Here is a 19,556-nt window from a genome sequence, read left to right on the forward strand (position 1 = left end):
TTCCTTAAGACCCAGAAATACCACTTTTGGGCATATATCCAAATGATGGTCAATTGTGTGCGTGGACCAATGAACGGTGCCCACGTGGCAATCCAGGGTTGGTAGCTCAGGCCTACTTAAGGGCTGGGAGAGGTTTTCCCAGAGAGAAAGAGACTTCTTCGATTGTCAAAAGGTCCTGAATAAACTACTTGCAAGAAGAGCTCTGGTGTTGCATCGAGGCGGCAGCGACACATGTGGACTATGGTAATGCTGACCAACTGACCACTGGTCGAGACTGCCCAATGCTTCACCTTCTGCCAAGTCTCAGCCCAAACTGTGGACAAGCAAGACACTGGAGAGTTGATGCCCCACTTTCCCTAAACAAGGCAAGGCCAGTATCCCCATATTCCTCCTCCACAGGAAATCCTTTCATCCTCTGGTCCTGGCAGCCATGACTGCTGTCCTGATACCTCTGCCCTCATCACCACAGAGTCCATAGGAGCCTGGGATATCTGTCTAGGTAAAGACTATGAACTAGCCTCTGTGATTTCGGTTACTCCTTCTCAGATCTCTGACATTGAAGGCTAAACTAACCTCCATTTGAATCTGGAATTCCCCTACTCCCCCATCCTTTATCCTTATAAACCCTGCCATAGCTGTAGTTAGTGCTCTCCCAGATCCAACTGCTGTGTTGGAATGCATGTAGAGCCCAAGCTGGAGCTTGTAACAAAGGCTCTATGCTTTTGCATATGAACTCGGACTCCTGGTGGTCTCCTGGGGCGGGGGGGCGGTGTTCATTACACGGGCATCACACATTTATCATAAGATGATATTTCATTCCGGATTATTAAGTCCAAGAAGGTAGGTCCAAAGCCGTCTGTTTGTTCTGCATTGTGTGGGTTGATCGAAGGAAAGAGGATCAATCCAGGTTTAATTTTCGCTCTGGCAGCAGTTTCTGTGAACTGAACCTTGAACAGCTATGCAAAGGTTTATTTATTGATTGTTATACAACAGTTATTTTGGGGGTAAGATATGTTCGTCATACCAAAGCCCCTGACCTAATCTATGTATTTTCTGAAGGGAAATCTATTTTCTGCACGTGTATTTTCTGTATATTTAGTCTTTACTGTGCACTATTTATAGTGCCTAATCATCCAAGATATCCAGGTGTGCCAGGATAGTCTCATGACCAAAGTCATGCAATGGCTGGAAAGCTGCTTCCGAAAGCTTTTAGAGATAACAGAGAACTATCCCTGTTTCCCACAATCATTTCTTTGAGTTCCAAGTACTCCTAAAAAACAACTTTATTCATCCTGACGTCTCCTCTAGATACAGCGAGTCTGTTGAATTTTTCTCTATATGATGACACATTTCCTTAAACTCACACTCAAGAATATTCCACCAAACAGTTATTTTTGGAATGAAAAGCCAGTGGATGATGTAGGTACATAATCTAGATGAATTGGAAACAGGCGGAAGTTGGAAGGCCCACTGGGGCAGCTTCTCATGCAGTGTCTCAAAGGGGATGGGTTTTTACCCCCTCTGATGTCACTGCAATGTTCAGTCATGTCTCTTCGCCCTGGAAAATGAAACTCCTACTAAAAAAGCTTAAAAAACAAATTTTTCAATATAAAACTTGATATCTTAACTATTTTTAGTGTACAGTTCAGTACCATTAAGAACACTCATCTTGCCGGGTGGTGGTAGGACGTGCCTTTAATTTCTCGGGAGGCAGAGGCAGGTGGATCACTGTGAGTTCAAGGACAGCCAGAGCTACACAGAGAAATCCTGTATTGAAAAACAAACAACCAAACAAAGAACCCACTCATCTTATTTTCAATACTACCACTACCCATTGCCAGAGCACTACATTTGCCAAATTGAAACCCTAACCTGTTAAACAACAATTCCCTCTTCTAGACATACATGGATATATATAGAAAGGAAAAAAAGACAAGATCTCCTGAGTAAACTGGGAGTGTGGCGGGAACGAGAAAGGGTAAAAGTGCGGACGGGGAGAGGGGAGCAGAGAAATATATATAGCTAAATAAAAACAATTTAAAAAACTTCCTCTTCTTCCTCCTGGGTCCTGGACAAGCACCATTCTACTTCCTTCTTCTATGATTTTTGACCAGTGTCTCATGATGGAATCATATGCTTTCCATCTTTTTGGCTGGCTTACTTCTCTCTGCATAATGTCCCTAAGGCTCTTCAATATGTATCTCAGTTCCTTTAAAGCCCCAATAATGTTCCACTGTGTGCATACCTGAAGGCGAAGGCATAAGTCACAAACAATCCCACGCTAGTTTGGAATTATGATTAATATAATGGTTATTTATTTAAAGGGGAAAAAACTTACAGATCACCGTCCCAGACAACAGCCCTCTGTACAATCAGGAAGGGAGTCTAGTCGCCGGAAGTGGAGCAGGAAGTAAGAGAGCGTGAGGAGGGAAGTGGCCGCTTTTTTAAAGGGAGAGAGACCACGCCTCAATGGGCTGGTAACTCAGCGGCTATTGGCTGGAGGAGTGGAAGGACCTCCCACAACACCTCCCCCTTTTGTTTAAGTAAGAGAGTTCTAAACCTACTATGAAATTATATACAATAAGTACAAATATCCTATTCTAACTAGCTTAGGTCTTGTATAATAAATAGCTTGGCCAAGTCATGAGTGGAAAGTAACTACATTTATATAGTCTTCAACCCCATCGAAGATCTGAGAAGGGAAATAATGTTACCTGAGTAATTAGGAAGTGCAATCAAACAACTTCCAAAACATGCAACAAATCAGAGACAACTAGCTACCTGGGCAATCACTCAAGGTCATGTTTGCAGTGTTGAAGCAACCAACTTTGGCTAAGGCCTAACATAAGTGACACACCATTTTCAAAGGCAAGAAACTTGTCAAAACTATCTTACCCTGTCTTGGCAGGATATGACAGTCCTGTTTTTTCCACTCACAGATACTCTGTATTTCTGTCAGTGGTTGAGGTATGGGCATTTCTTTGCCCAAAGGCCAGTTCAGCCAAGAAGAAAGGCTCCAGGTGGAGTGTCTTTGGTGCTCAACATTCTCTCGGGAATAGAGCGGTGTTGCCAGGAGCAATTGTGTCTCACAAAACTCTGAGTTAGATTAAAGGCCATTTTCTACAGCTCTTTGAAGAGGTTGAAGATTATCTATCTATACCGAGTATAATCTCTATGTATCTAAAGAACCTGATTAGTCTAATTATAAATGACAAACTTAGAATACTATTGATCTATATAATTCTCAATACCTATCTAACTTAAAGACTAAGACAATAAACGACTGTGAAAAAAATGAGGACAATGACCTCCAAATATAAACAATGTACAAATATACATTGCAGTATGGTAAATATATATCAATACACAAACAGTATGTAAGTATCTTAATCAGAGGTAGAAATGTACACTGCAACATGGTAAATATATACAATATATGTCAATACATAAAAAATGTTTTTAAACAGAGGTATAAACATGCATTCATACAATAGGCAATATAATTTCACTTTGTATCAATATATAAGAATCGATACCAATATATTTGTCTCAAAACAATAACTCACAAGTACCAACAAGTACCAATCTATTATCCCATCATCCCATTATCCCTCTTTTTTTTTTTCAAATGATCCCTGGGCTTATAAAATTCCTTCCCCAACCCTCAACTGTATACCAATTATAATCAACCCCTAAATGATGTCCCTAAACCCAAGGGCAAACTTTACTGGGAGAGGGGATATCGTCCTCTAGAGTTACTTCCAGCTGTCATGGGGGTGACGTTCTTTCTGGGGGATCCTGTGAAAGTAAGATGATGGTTAAATTTCAAGATGAATGTCTTTTAAAATTGCAAATAGTCTCTGAGTATTTTGTGCAGGTCTGACCAGAATGTTGTATAAGATGTGCACCGTTTCAGCTAACCAAGTTGGAACTGTCTTGTGCAGCTGGTACCCAAAACAGGTCTTGTAGTAGCGCTATCAGTATCATGACGTCATATCAACCAGGTGGAGTTGTTGTTATGGGGCCCCATCTTCTTCCTGGAAACTTCAAATGTCACTTTAGGAAAAACTCATTGTTCATTGTGAAAAACTTAAACATTAATCATATAGACATATGTAGACATATATATATATATTCAATGAAAGGCATGATAGATATATTCAATGAAAAGTATGATAGATATGAAGAAAAGCAAAGATGTTTTCTAAACTCATATTTCTTTCTGTCCCCTATCATGGCTCTTGACATGAGACAGAAACTCCAGAAACTCTGGGTTTTTCTCTTACCAACAGTCTTGGAATTGGAGAGGGACTGAGCCAGAGTCCAACTTCAAAACCAGCTCTATAAATTTAGAAATATGGTTTAATATATTTTACTTACACAACCTATTCAGTTTTCTTGATAGTTCCTATTGGGCAGGTATTTTTCCATCTGTCAGTATCCAAACATCCAGGGTTCCTTGAATTTTTCAAAGATGAGTGTTTTCCTGTGGAGATAAGAACAGAACCCTGCCCCCATTCTATATGTTTTTCTTACCACCTGTATGAATATCATCATTGTGGATGAGTTGTCATTTCTCCTTTCCAAGAGGTTTTTCCTCTTCAAATCGAACCTTTATTAATTTTGATGGTATCCATAATTTTTCTTCTCCTGTGGAAACAAGAGCAAAACCCCTTCCCCAACGTAGCACATCTCCTGGCTTCCATTGAGAGGTCAGCACATCTTTGAAATAAATCGGTTGATTTAGTTCAGCAGACTTTTCCATTATCCAATGTCTTTCTGCTGCTGTCGTTCCTTTCTCATTAGCATTAAGAAAATTCAAGGTCAATAAAGCATTATGTAATCTATTTCTGGGGGTATTTTCGGTCCTTTTCTGTTTGTTCAGCATATCCTTTATAGTATGATTTGATCTTTCTGTAACTGCCTGACCTGTGGGATTATGTGGTATAGCTGTAATGTGTTTTATATTATAATAAGCAAAAAAGCGTTTCATTTTCTTAAATACATATGCTGGACCATTGTCTGTCTTTATAATGTTAATCTGGGTATTCCATTGCTGTAGCAGGTCACGGCCCCATAAATTTATTGCAATATTGGCTATATATGGCCTTAGTCTTCCTATTTGCCCTCCAGGCCCTATGCATTCAACCCATCTTCTGCTTTGTTTTACACGAGATAGGGTTCCAATTCCCAGGAACTGAACATCTACCTCTTGAAGAGGCCAATTCGGATGCCAAGATTCTGGAGTAATGATACTTACATCCGCACCTGTGTCTAATAAGCCTTCAATAAAAGTGCCATTTATACAGACTCTTAGCTTTGGTCTTTGATCGTTAATAGAAGTCTGCCAAAATATACGTTTACTCTGTCCTACTGGGTTTTTTGACTCATCCTCCACGCATAATCCATCATTTAGACCAGTATTACTTTTTACAGCAGAAATTGGAGCTTTTAATTTTCTTGGTGAGGCACATTCTCCACTATGACTGGGAATGACTGGGCCACTGTCGGCTTGGGGGCCTGTGAGAAACCCCTCAAGGAGTTTCCCAATGGTATCGGGTTGCCTTGTCTGTCTGTTGTTGACCTACATTCGTTGGACCAATGTCGGCCTTTATCGCATCTCCTACATATACCTGAAGGCCGAGGTCTCCTATTTTTGTCATTCCCAGAGGAGATATTATTCCTAGAATTTCTGTGCCTGCAATCCCTTTTCAGATGTCCTAATTTACCACAATTAAAACACCTGGCAGTTTGATGTCTCCTCATTGTTTTGGAAATCGCTTCTCCTACCCAAGATTCATCATTATAGCTAAACGTCTCAACATTCATTGTATGCTGAATCCATTCATCCATAGGTGCTGATCTAAACTTTAAAGGCCCAATTATCTTTTTGCATTCTATGTTTGCATTCTCAAAAGCTAGAGATTCAAGAAGTAGTTGTCTAGCTTCTGGGTCTGTTACCCCTATGTCCAGAGCCTTAATTAATTTTTGCAAAAAGTCAATAAAGGGTTCTCTCTGTCCCTGCCTAATTCTGGTATATGATTCAACCCTTTTTGCTGGATCTTGTAGCCTATTCCAAGCATTTAAAGCTGCTTGGTGACATAGACACAGTACTTCATCATCATAAAGAGCTTGGACCTGTGGATCAGCATATTCTCCTGCACCAAGAATTTGATCTTGGGAAACCTCCACACCTTTTTCTCTTCCTTGCTGTTCCATATGTTTGAATTCTTCTCTGAAATAGATTCCAAACATCAAGGAAGGTCCATTATCTAAAACTGCAGACACTAACTGATGGAAATCGTGGGGGGTTAGCTCTAGCATTAGAAGCCCAAGTCCTTATCATTTCCTTAACATATGCAGAGTGCAAGCCAAAGGTAACAATAGCTTGCTTAATTTCTTTTAGATCATTCATTGCTATTGGCATCCATCTAGCTTCTCTGATTCCCTTTGAGCCTTTAGAAGTTGATGCTTTGTCAGAATGAATTACAGGATATGTCGCTAAAACCCTGGGTAAGCCAGTTCTAATAGCTGGTGGTGGCATTGTATCCTGTCCTTGTGCCTTCTTACTCTGTTCACCAGCTCCAATAATTTCTTCAATCATTTCAAGTCTTTTTATTATTGTCTCTCTTAAATCCTGAATCTCCTGACCTGCATGTGTTTCTAGTGATTTCACTGAGGTATCAATTTTTTGGTCCCCATTCTGCACCTGTGATTCCAAAGCTTTTGAATCCTGAATCTCCTGACCTGCATGAGTTTCTAGTAAAGATTGTATGGTTCTTAGGAGTGCCATAATCTTCCTAAATGATAGAATATGCAAAAGAATACTGAAACCTAGTAACCAGTAAATTAAGTTATCCCCATAGTCATATAAACCTTGCATGATATAACCCATTGTTTTGGTAACCAAAACAGTAAAATTTGTGTTGGAAACAAAAACTGCCATATTACCTATTATCCAGCAGGTGGCGCTGTTGCCAAGCCGCGACGAAAACGGGGTCCTGTTTCAGTGTCTGCCTAGTATTTGTTAAAAACTGGGAAATGCAGGTTGCTCAACAAAGTAAATATCATTAAATCAATTCCGTACACGGAACCATAAACCCAGAATCCAGAGGTAGAGAAGAGTAACCCGGAAGCCGTGTATGCCTCCACGTGACAGAGTCATCCCAAGGGGTTGTAGCTTTCAGCAACTGGTAACCGCGTGCTCTGGTTCGCACCACTTAAGAGCTGAGCTTGCAAGGGAGATTTGAAAACGACTCAGAAAAGAGCAAACCACGTGGGCAGAGAATACGCGGTCCTGTGGAGTTTAAATCCACATGGGGAGGCAAACGATAGGCTGCGTGGGGACTTGAAGTCAATCTGAGGTGTCTAAAGGGAAAATATAAAGAACTGCAGCAAGAAAAGCCACTGCGTGATGATTTATGTTAAACTGCTGGCTCCACGCACAAGGCACAGGCCGCAAGGCACAGGCCGCGGTCGACCTGTCGGCAGGCAGCCGAGCGGGGGAAAAAGGGGTCCTAAAACCAAATGTTGGGCGCCAGATGAAGACGAAGGCGTAAGTCACAAACAATCCCACGCTAGTTTGGAATTATGATTAATATAATGGTTATTTATTTAAAGGGGAAAAAACTTACAGATCACCGTCCCAGACAACAGCCCTCTGCGCAATCAGGAAGGGAGTCTAGTCGCCGGAATTGGAGCAGGAAGTAAGAGAGCACGAGGAGGGAAGTGGCCGCTTTTTTAAAGGGAGAAAGACCACGCCCCAATGGGCTGGTATCTCAGCGGCTATTGGCTGGAGGAGAAGAAGGACCTCCCACAACACATACCTATTGTATGGAGGGGTACACCCTCCATATTTTGTCTGTCTAGTTACTTATCAGTTACTTGTTGAGTTGTTCTCATTTTCTCCCCCAGAGGCATACTATGTAGCCCAAAATAGCTCTAAATTCAAGTGCTGGGATTACAGGTATTCACCTCCAAGCTCTTTTGCTCCCATATGTAACTCTTTCGAATAATTCTGCTAAGAACATCAATGTTCACTCTCTTTGATGCCTTTTGAGACAGGCTCTCTATGGAGTCTTGGTTGGCCTGGTATTTGCTTATAGACCAGGCTGGCTTCAGACTCATAGAGGTTGTCCTGCCTCTACCTCCTGAGTGCTGAGATTAAAGGTGTGCACTGCCATGCCCAGCCTATATTATTAGTTTATTTATTTCATGTGCAGGGGCGTTTTGAGAGCATGTAGGTCTGGCCTGCTTGTGGGGCTGGGTAGCACATTATGCTGTGTCCCAGAGGTCAGAGGAGGATGTCTGATCCCCTGAGACTGGAGTTATAGATGATTGTAAGACTCCATGTGGGTGCTGGGAATTGAACCCAGGTTCTCTGGAAGAAGAATCAGTGCTCTTAACTGCTGAGTCATCTCTCCAGCTCCATAGTTCTCCTGGGTATATAACTAGAAATGAAATTACTGAGATAGATGGCAATATTATAATAATTATTATTATTAGCGACATTGTCTTATATGTAGACCAGGCTGGCTTTCAATTTGCAGCAACCTTCTTGCCTCTATTTCCTGAATGCTGGGGTTGCTGGTCAAAGTCATCACACCCAGTTCAATTTTGGCTTTCTGAAGAATTGTCAAGTTCTCTTATACAATTGTCTGCGGCCCTTACATTTCTACCAAGAGCACGCTTGAGTCCCAACTACTCTGCATATTCACCAAATCTTGTTATCCGTGGGTCTTTCTTTTCTCTTTTTGAAGCAGGGTTTCATGGTCAGGGTTGTTGTCAAGCACACAATCTTTCTGCCTCTGATGGGGCTGCAGGTGTGCAGTGCCACACCTGGCTTTTGTGTGTTGAAATAGTAGCCGCCTTGACGGGTATTGTGGTTTTGACCTGCCTTTCCTAACTGAGCGGTGTGCCTCACCATTGCAATGCTGGTTCAGAACCCATCACGTCCAGGGTACAGACAGAGTGAGGGAGACGTTGGTGTGAATGGGGTTGGTGTAGCTGCCATGTGTGAGGAAGGTGTTCGTCGAACTCTGCATGACTGTTCTGTCAAGCATACCAGTATCCACTCCATGTTGGCCTCAGTCGGAAACTAAGGGTGGAACTAGCACCCCTGTACAGAGCAGGGACCTACAAAAGGAATGCCAGAGAGAGAGAGCCAGGGAGGGATTGGTGGAAAAAGCACAGCAGCTCTACATACCTGGGTCAAGGACAAGAGAGCAGGGGCTGAGGGTGGGGGGTGGAGTTGAGTTGGATAGAAAACAGTAGATATTGATGCTGTGAGCTGAGTCAGGGATTTGCCTTCAATTCTTAGTCTACCAGGGCGAACCTCCCCAAATGTCTCCAGACTCAGCCCTGCCTCCTCTGATCCAGTGTCCTGCAACATTTCCAGCCTCACCACAAACCTCCCCACCTGCATGGAATGTTCCTGAACTATCTTGGTGATGTCAGTGACAAATCTGGCAACCAAGCCAGATTTCTTCTCTTCATGGTATTAGTAAGGTTCAGGCGGTCACAAATCATTGCTAAGGGAAGTAACGAGGTAGGGACATATGGGACTTGAGTTTTCAAATTTAAGGCGTACTTGCTACATGCACATCTGTGCCACCGTTATCTTTCCACACTGGTACACACACAGGTAATTATGGGGCACCTGTGCTGGCAGAGTCTACTTCTGTGTAGATTGTAGTAGCCTTTGTTGCCTTTTCTATGATGCAGAAGGAAAATACTCTGTGCTGTCTGGGAAGGTTCCCTCTTCTGCAGTAGAACCCCCCTCCCCCTGGCTCTTCTCCCTTAGCACCTTGTGTGGTACATCTTGAGGGCACACCATTCCTAAGAGAAAGAATAACCAATATTTGAAGTATTTCAGTGAGATTTTAGGAGCCTTGCATTTTTTATGAAGGTATTGGATCTGCAGCTTTCGTGTTCTACAAGAGTGATATGAGCTCTCACTGCTGTTTTAACCTTGGTCTGATGAGTGAGCCTGGATGTCTTTTCAAATTTGAGTGACTATTGTCTTTGCTGTGAACGAGTTACGTTATTTTCCTTTTCTTATTTGGTGATAGAAATTCTTTGCATTAAAATCGTCACTCACAAGGACGTCGGTCAGACGGTAGAGTGCTTGCCTATTCTGCACCAAGCCCCGGGCTCAGTTCCCAGCCCTGTGTAAAATGAGTCATGATGGTACAGTCATAAACCACGCATTGTGGCCATCATCTATAATTCCAGCACTAGGGAGGTAGAGACACCAAAAGGTCCCGGTTACCCTTGCCTACATAACAAGTTCAGCCTCTGAGATCCCTGAGAGTCTGCCTCAACAGAACAAACAAAAATCGGTTATAATTGTGGCTTATCTTCTCACTTAATGATATCTTGTATATATTCTAATTTTAAAATAGTGAGAAAGGGCCAGCCCTTTGTTATTGTGACAAATACCTGAGAAACCGTCAACCTGAAGGAGGAAGTATTTATGTTGGCTCAGGTTTCGGTCCGTAGTGGGCTGGGTTCATTACTCGGGGCTTGGCACAAGGCTGACCATCTTGGCAGAGATCATTCGAGACATGAAGGGGCCAAGGAGAGCATACATCCCTCAAAGGCATGCTGCCAGTGACCGGCTCCCTCTAACAAGGCTCAAAGTCCTAATATTACACAAGCTCCCAACAATGCCATGGAATTGTTAATCGTCAAGATTAAACCATTCATTAGTTCAGAGTCCTCACGATCCAACTTCCTCAAAGCCCCACCTCTGAACACTAGCATCATGAGACTTTGTTGGGGAAAGGGATACTCAGTATCCACACAACACAATGCCCATTTCTATCTCTCCCTTTTGTTTATCTTAAGAAGTTCTCTCCTATTCTCGAGTTCATAAAGGTATTTCATGTTTTCTCCAAAAGTTTTCTGCACATTTAGATATTTGATCTGCCTAAACCTGCTATTGAACAGAGATTTTCTTTAATATGGATCATCAGTTGCCCCAGTATTCACTTCCTTAGTTCTGGGATGACAGAGGTATGCCATTATACCATGCTCTTTCTAGGGTGTAATTTTATTTGTGTATATCTGTGTATATTCACGTGTGTGGTGCAAATGTGAGTGCCCATTCACACCAGGAAGGTTAGAGGACAGCTTTGGGGGTACTCTAGTTTCACTATTACTCTCTTAAGCCAGGTTCTCACTGAACGTGTTGCTGGCCTGGTAGCCAGCAAGCCCAAGCAATCCTGTCTTTGCTCCACACAGTCCTGGGGTTACAGTGAATGCCCAGCCATGCTTGGCTTTTTTTGGGTGCAGAGGATTTGAACGGACATCTTCATGCTTCATCTGCAAGCACTCTTACTACGGAATAGTCTCCCTAGTTCCTAGCCTATTAATTCTATAGAACTGGTCTGTTCTTTCCATGTGTCAGGTATACACTGTCGATTACTCCAGCTTTACGACGTCAGTGTTCACCCTAGCTAAGTAGGTAGTTGTATGAAGATGGACAGTGTCATTAGCCTTCTTTTTAAGTCCCTTAAATAGATAACCAGAAACAAGCTCCTGGCACTTTTAGGTAGGGAGGCACTCAACAACAGCAAGCAGTCCTTATGATACCAAAATAGATAAAATAAATAAATAAAATGACGAACGCCTCCGGAGCCTCAATTTCATTTATAAAAACAAATCAATTAGTTAGCACATCATTTTTACATCTCTTGTCACTTTGAAAACTATGATCCTGGCGTTTTATTACTTTGAAGCCAGGCAGGTGTAATGGACTGGTGAGAGAAAAGAGGGAGAAGATACTATTCATGTAGAATGCGGGGGACTCATGCACCAGCAAACGTGAAATGATAAGGGATACCACAGCTAATAGTTGGGGCTGGACAGAAGCTGGCTACAATGACCTTCACGATGTTTTCTGGCACGTGGAGCAGCCGCATGTATTTGGAAATGTCTTACTTTGAATCTCCAGTTGTCTGGGAATACAGCGCCACCGGCCATCCGGACCTGCCCGTCCCGCCCCAGGTACTTAGGACTTTAGAGAAGATTCCAGACCGGGTCAGAGGCCAGGTGGGATGGGGGCAGCACGGGACGCGCGTGGGGACGGTGAGCAGCCTGCACCCTATCCCGGGCACCAGTGGTGCTTCTGGGAAACGTAGTCCTTTGTGGTGTGCGGCGCTCGGGGCTGCCGGATAAGGGACTACGATTCCCTTCGGTCTTGCGCAAGCTTTGTGCAGCGCGCTTGCGCAGTGTTGAGGACGATGCCGCTATAAAGGCTTGTTTTGCTCCGGGTCCGATGTTCGCGTGCGAGCCCGGGCGGTCCGCTCTCCCTTGGGGAGGTTGTTGTGCAGGTAGGTGATGGCTCTCGCCTTTCCTGTGCAGTGTCCGCGCTGTCACGGGCTCTCTCCCTTGGGCTTCCCGGGGCGTGGTGGGTGGTGGGAAGACACCGGCGGGAGAAGCGGGGCCTGCCTCGTCCCCGTGTCGCGCGGTCCCGGGCTTGGGTGACGACCTGGCGGACTGTGCGGGGGTCCCGCTGTTAGAAGGCAGGAGGGGAGGTTTGGTGGGCGGTCGCGGCCGGCTCTGCTCTCAGCGCGGCCACCAGGGGGAGCTGCGTCCGCACTGGGTGAGTCTTGGCACCTGTGCTCGCCAGGCCCGGGCTGGCGTGGGAACGCCCTAGGGCCGGGGTGGCGGAGTTGGCCAGAGAGAAGCCCCAACACCCCGGGACCTGAGGCCCCAGTGCCAGCCACCTACGATGTAAGTCATTATCTTCGTTTTTTTGCGAGCTGCTATGTGAATGCACGTGACATCAGCACACACAACGAATCCGTGGCAGAGCCGGGATGGGAGCCCAGGTCTCCAGTTATCGGTGCCCTTTTTGCTGCTGGCACGCAGAGCTGCTAGTGGGTTTGTGTTTATCATCCTGGGTCGTGTGTTTTCGCACAGATAGGGAAGTCTCGATGCAGATAGGCACAGGGATGATCAGGGAAGTTTGAGTTCTGAAGGGAGACATGGATAGGTTTTACTGGGTTCTGGAGTAAGTCAAAGGTGAGGGAGCTTGGAGGTACAGGTGGGTTCTGGGGGGCGTGGTAAGTGGGTATCCTTCAGCTTCCTTGCTGTAGCTACAGGGCCTGAAGGAGCTTCCTGAGGCGCTGGAAGCCTACTGATGGATGTTGTGATAACATCGCTTGGAAACACCAGCCTGTCTAGTTCCAGTTCTCTAGTCCTACGCAACGCCCCTCCCCCCCGCAGAACCGTCGCATCCTTATGCAGTGCCAATGACTACCCTTTAATGAGTGGAAAGAGAATTTTTAAGCAAAAGGCTGATCAAGTGACCCCAACCTTGTCAGTTTTGAGTCGGGGCACTAATGTGCGGGTCCCTACTTCGTTTATTCTTCTTTATCCCTTTACAGTACTGACAGACTGAAACATTCCGGTTTTGCTAGTTTGCTGATACTTGGGGGCCTTAGCTTTGGTTTTGGCATCCCTGGAGACTGAACAGAACCCCTGACTTACATGCTTTATCACTGAGCCCAAGTTAACATTAATTTTTTTAAAAAAAGACTTCCTGTCAACTGCAAGGGAAAAGTTCAGAAAATAAGGAAGTGAAAAGTGTTTGGGGCTGGAGAGGGAGCCGGGTGTAGCAATCCTTCCTTAGTCGCTAGCTTCATATTCAGGCCTTGTTTCTTTCCCAAACCGGTCAGTTACCTTCCTGCTGCTCCACCGGCTCCTGTGCCTTGTCCTTGTCATACCCCAGACACAGAAGACAGTGTCCTCCTTGTGTTTACTGTGGAGAAGCAGTAATTTTATGGCTACTCAGGTGTTTGCGTATGCAGAGCTGTGCTTTTCTTTTCTTTTTCTTTTTTTTTTTTTTTGAAAGTAAAGCAGTGGAGTTCACGGCAATGGGACACTGTTTCCCACGCCCTTCATCTGGAAACCAGCTTTGTCTGGAAGGAGAGGGGAGTTCAGGGTAGGTCACTACTGTCCTATCTTATCTCCCCAGCCAACAGTTGTTTCTCTCATAAAAGGGTCATTGCTACCACAGTGTCTACGCTCTACAGGTTCTGCTTCATAACCCATTGATTGACACGGTCTGCCTCCTCTCGGGTCTTAGATGCTGGAGACCCTTTTTCTGATCTTGGTGTGTTCGGTATCGTGAATGGGCTCCCTTGGCTGCCTCCTTCTCAAGCTCCACTAACTCCCTCGAGCCTATTTTTAAAGTATCACTAATCTTCTTCTTCCAGATGACAGCGGGGCCCTTGGCAGATGCGAGGTCTGTTTATAGCTTAGCCTTCCTGGGACCTCTGTGACACAGGCACTGTTTTTGCTTAGAGGCTGGTTTTGTTTAGTGTGTGGTCATTGGACTAGGTGTTGCCTCCCTCCACCCCCAGACAGAGTTTCTCCGTGCAGCCCTGGCTGTCCTGAACTCACTCTGTAGATCAGGCTGGGCTGAACTCACAGAGATCCTCCTGCCTCTGCCTCCAAGTGCTGGGATTAAAGGCTTGAATCATTACCGCTCATTGGAGATGCTATTTTTAAACAAACACCTTTTCTGTATCAAAATTCTGAAAAGTAAAAAGTCCTGCCCTCTTTGGAGATTTAAGGGGGTTTAATTTTTTTTAAATCCCAAGAACAATAAATATTTTCTTTTGATAATTTAAAAGTGAATAACAGGGGCTTGGGATGTAGCTTTGTTGTCAGAGGGCTTGCCTGACACGTGCAGGGCCCTGGGTTTGATTCCCCAGCACCATATAAACCGGGGTACAGTCATGTGATTTTACAGTCACCGTCCTTGGGATGTGGAGGCAGGAAGGCCAGAAGTGCAAGGTCATCCTTCAAAAATTAACGTTTGAGGCCAGCCTGGGCTACTTGAGCCTCTGTGTCAAAAATGAATTACAGTTGTCAAAATTTTGTGTTCCAAGAGGCACACCCCTTAGTGGCCGTCATACCTGGGTTTATGGACTACAGTGTAGCACGGCCATACTTACAGAGGGACATGTATGTGTTTAGTTTTTAAGAAGTGGCCAGAGGGCCAGTGAGCTGGTCTGCTGCCAAGCCTGAGGACTTGAGCTCCGTCTCCAGAACCAGAATGGCAGGAGAGAACCGACTCTTGCAAGCCGGCCTTTGATCTCAGTGCACGTGGTTGCACATGCTTGGTTCAGTTCTCTCTCTCTCTCTCTCTCTCTCTCTCTGCTTGGTTCAATTCTCTCTCTCTCTCTTGCGTGTGCGCGCATGCACACACACACAGAGTAAATAAAATAAAGTCAAACTTTTTTTTTTTTTAAAGTGACCAGAGTGACCAGAGTTGATACAGAATATTGACTCCAATTGGCCAGACAGGCAGTGGTGCAAAGCTATAGAGCTGGGTTTCAGGAAGAAGCGAAGAGACCTTGAAAAGGTAAAATGTAAACTGGGCCAGGAGGCAGTTGGTGAGTCTGTGAGTTTGAGGCCAGCCTGGTCTGCAGAGAGAGTTGTAGGACAGCATGAGCTGCCCTGTCTTGAAGACAGAAACCCTGTCTGAAAAACCATTAAAAAAAGAAAAAGAAAAAAAAAAAGAAAAGAAAAGGTAATTTACATACTGTAATGATCTGTTCTGTCTCTTTAAGAGACAAGCCACACCCACTCCCCCCATCCGCTGAGGCAGGCAGATCTTTCTTCCTGCTTGTAGCCTGAGTCTCTCCCCCGCCCAGAGGCAGCTTCTGTCTCTCCCTTCTCCTCTCCCCTCTCCCTTCTCTCCTCTCTTCTCTCTCCTTTCCCTTCTTTTCCTTCTTCCCCTTCCCTTCCATACTTCCATAACACACTAAATAAATATCCAACCTCACTATGCATGGAGTGCCTATTTATCTGTCTCTTGCCTGCTGCCACCACAGGACCAGCAGCCTTCGGAGACCTGGGATGTAGTCTCATGCACAGTCCCTGCCTGGGACTGCTGGGACTGGCTGCTCTCGGGACCTGCTGCCCCCCCCTGCCTGCCACCACATGGCCCGCTGCCTGCCACCGCCCAGGGACCTGAAGCATTTCTGCTACTGCAGCTAATCGGGGATCCACAGCATTTTTTTTTTTTTTTTTTTGGTTTTTCGAGACAGGGTTTCTCTGTAGCTACGGAGCCTGTCCTGGAACTAGCTCTTGTAGACCAGGCTGGCCTCGAACTCACAAAGATCCGCCTGTCTCTGCCTCCCAAGTGCTGGGATTAAAGGCGTGTGCCACCACCGCCCGGCCTATCCACAGCATTTTTAATTAATCCATTTCACATACATATTCATAACACACACATATTGTTTTTGTTTTTGGAGACAGGATTTTACCATGTAGTCCTGGCTGTCCTGGAACTTGCCCTGTAGATCCGGCAATCTGGAACTCAGAGATCTACCTGACTCTGCCTCTTGAGTGCTGGAATTAAAAGTTTGCACCACCATGCTCATTTAAATTTAATTTATTGTTATTTGTGGTGATATTTTGTTTGTGATCTAACAAATAAAGCTTGCCTGAAGATCATAGCTAAGCCATTAGTTAGCCGCAGAGGCCAGGCTGTGGTGGCACACACCTTTAATCCAGCACTCAGGAGGCAGAGTCTGATGGATCTCTATGAGTTCAAGGCCAGCCTCAGCTACACTAGATTGCTCCATTCTCAAAGAGAAACAGAACCTGGTGGTGATGGCTCACACCTTTAATCCCAGCACTAGGGAGGTGGAGACAGAAAGGGATAAGGCTGAGTAGAGAGAGGACTACAAGGCGGGAGGAGACTTTGAGACATTCACTTAGGGGGTTTGAAGATCTTGCCTCCTTTGGTCTGAGGATTTGGTAGAGGTAAAAGTCTCTCTAGTGACTGGCTCCACTTCTTTGGTGTTTCAGCATTTACCCTGATATCTTACTCCAAGTTTTTATTATTAAGACTAATTAGAATTTGTACTTACAGACTTACTGTCCTGGAACTCACTCTGTAGATCAGGCTGACCTAGAACTCCCAGAGATCTACCACCTCTTCCTCCCGAGTGCTGGGATTAAAGGTGCTTACTTCCACCGCTGGGTTGTTACTGTTTTTTTAATGACAGCTTTATTGAGATATAGTTTGTGCATTGTAGAATTCACCTTTAGAAGTACACAAGTGATGTTGGTGGTTTTGGTGTGCTCACAGACTTGTACAGTGTTACTGCTGTCTGACTTGAGAACTAAATGCTAAATGGGGAATTTGTGTTTAAAGTTGTTACCCTCTTGTTTTTATTTTAGCTGTGTAACTCCTGAGCTTTAAAATAACATCAGGTCATCCATTAGGTAATTACAGGAATGCAGGGATGGGATTTATCATTGGTAGGGTAAGTGTCTTTGTAAGTTGCATCTAGTCAAATTTGGTAGGTGAGAGGTCCTGGAGTTTGTAATATATGCAAGAAGCTAAAAGGGCTTTCAGAACGCCTTTCCACATCATCTCACGGCTCCATTCCTTAGATTCTCAGTCAAAGAAGGTATTCATTTACTAGGAGGCTTGTGGGTTTTTTTTTTGTTGTTATTGTTGTTTTGTTTGTTTGTTTGGTTTTGGTTTTTCAAGATAGGGTTTCTCTGTGGCTTTGGAGTCTGTCCTGGAACTAGTTGTACAGCAAGCTGGCCTCAAACTCACAGAGATCCACCGGCCTCTGCCTCCTGAGTGCTGGGATTAAAGGCGTGCACCACCACCACCTGGCTTAGGCTTATGTTTTTTAAGTTTATTTTTTCCTAGGAGTTGGGAGAAGGTAATTTTTCTCTTCTTCCTCCTCTTCCTCTTTTCCTCCCCTTCTCTTTTTCTCCTCCTTTCTTCTTCCTCCTCCTCTCTCTTTCTTTTTTTTTCTGTCCTGGAAATCTTTTGTAGAGCAGGGTGGCCTTGAACTCACAGAGACCCACCTACCTTTGCATCCCAAGGTGTGTGCCACTGTGCTTGGCTAGGTCATTTTTTTTTTTTTGACACTGGAGTGCTAACCTTTCTCCTTTCAAAAGTGAAGTAGTGTTTGTAATAATGTGTGTGACTGTGGTGGTGAGAAAGTATCTGTACCTTGTCCCTTCTTCCTGATGTAAGGCACGCTGACATATGCTTCATCATGACCAGGAAATGTCTGCTTTTTGATTTCAGAAATTCTGCGGTGAGAGGAGGAGTGTGAGCTCTGGTACCCCACTTGGTGAAGATGAAGGATATTGACATGGGAAAGGAGTACATCATCCCCAGTCCTGGGTACAGAAGTGTCAGGGAGAGAAGCAGTGCAGCTGGGCCACACAGAGACCGTGAGGAATCCAGGTTCCAGAGATCAAGACCGGTTAGTTCTTCCCTCCCCAGACTCCGTTCCTTACCTGCTTGTTGGGCTACACCATGTCTTTTTTTCATATGATACATATTTTATAATTTTATTTTTTTGTATTGGCTTTAGATCAATGTTACAAATTTATGACTCTTTAGACCTGGAGTGTAGTTCAGTGGTAGAGGGGATGTTTACTTAGCATGCACGAGACTCTGGCTTCCATCCCCAGCACCACCAGAAAGAGCTGATTCAGTTCAATGGAGTGAGAAGTTGTCTTGTGCCATTCATTTGTCTGTTTCTTCTTAGTGTTGTGTGTGTGTGTGTGTGTGTGCACTCCTGTGTGAGCGTGTGTATGTGTGGTGTGTGTGTGTGTGTGTGAGATAGACAGACAGACAGACAGACAGACAGACAGGGTCACACTATGTACCCTAGTTAGCCTGGAACTCCCTATGTAGAGCTTCTGTAGACATCTGCCGGCTTCTGTCTCCCAAGCTGCTGAGATTAAAGGCATGTGCCACCATGCCGGGATCCCCTCTTTTTCATCTTCATACCTCTATTTTCACACTTGTTGAAAATTCCTTGATTAAAAAGAGGAATGGTGATGTAGCCAAATGATAGACGCTTGCCTGGCATGTGTAAAGCCCTGGCTGGGTTCAGTACCCGTTACTGAACAAAGAAAAAGACGAAGAGGTCGGGGTGGGGGAGGACAGAGGGAGTAGGACCCATTCGGCTTCTTCCATGTGCTACAGCTTCTTTTTTCTCCAGGCTTTGTTTTTTTTGTGCTTAAAACAGGAATTATTTTGCCAGGCATGGTGTCTCATGCCTTTAATCCCAGCACTCAGGTAGAAGCAGGAGGATCTCCTTGGTATGCATAGCAAGTTTCAGGCCAGAGCTGATGCAGAGGGCATGGAAGGGAGCTGCTTACTAGCTGGCTCCACATAGCTTGCTCAGCCCACTTTCTTATAGAACCCAGGATCACCAGCTTAGGGATGGCACCACCCACGATAGGCTGGGCCCTCCCCCACTGATCACTAATTAAGAAAATACCTCATAGCTGGATCTTACGGAGGTTTTGTCTCCATTGAGGTTCCCTCCTCTCAGATTACTTTAGCTTGAAGGTTGACACAAAGCTATCAGGCACCTCCTATCTCAGCAAAGCAGAACAAAAGAATCGTTTGGAGATATTTGCTCAGATTTCAGAGCAGTTGGAATAATTATTCTAGATAGCTATAGGATAATCATTTTAAGTTAGTGGATGTGTTGTTTTTTTATTTTCCTGCTTTTTTATTAAAAAAAAAGCATTGTATCTGTTCT

The 19,556-nt window shown here is 44.6% G+C and overlaps 1 protein-coding gene across 4 annotated transcripts in view; it reads left to right on the forward strand.

Moving 5' to 3' along the window:
- Positions 1–12,210: 12,210 nt before the first annotated feature.
- The window catches only part of Abcc5 (ATP binding cassette subfamily C member 5), an 88,281-nt gene continuing 80,935 nt past the window's right edge, over positions 12,211–19,556 (forward strand). For 3 of the 4 annotated variants that reach the window (XM_057763427.1, XM_057763430.1, XM_057763431.1), the window contains exons 1-2: positions 12,211–12,335; positions 18,080–18,260. In XM_057763427.1, the coding sequence (XP_057619410.1) occupies positions 18,132–18,260 (129 nt within the window). In that variant the 5' untranslated portion in view covers positions 12,211–12,335; positions 18,080–18,131. Of the gene's footprint in view, positions 12,336–12,611; positions 12,739–18,079; positions 18,261–19,556 lie in introns of those variants that run through there. The other variant, XM_057763428.1, reaches the window with a different exon arrangement.

This window comes from Chionomys nivalis, chromosome 3 (assembly GCF_950005125.1).
Source record: "Chionomys nivalis chromosome 3, mChiNiv1.1, whole genome shotgun sequence".
In the NCBI taxonomy this organism is placed as follows: domain Eukaryota; kingdom Metazoa; phylum Chordata; class Mammalia; order Rodentia; family Cricetidae; genus Chionomys; species Chionomys nivalis.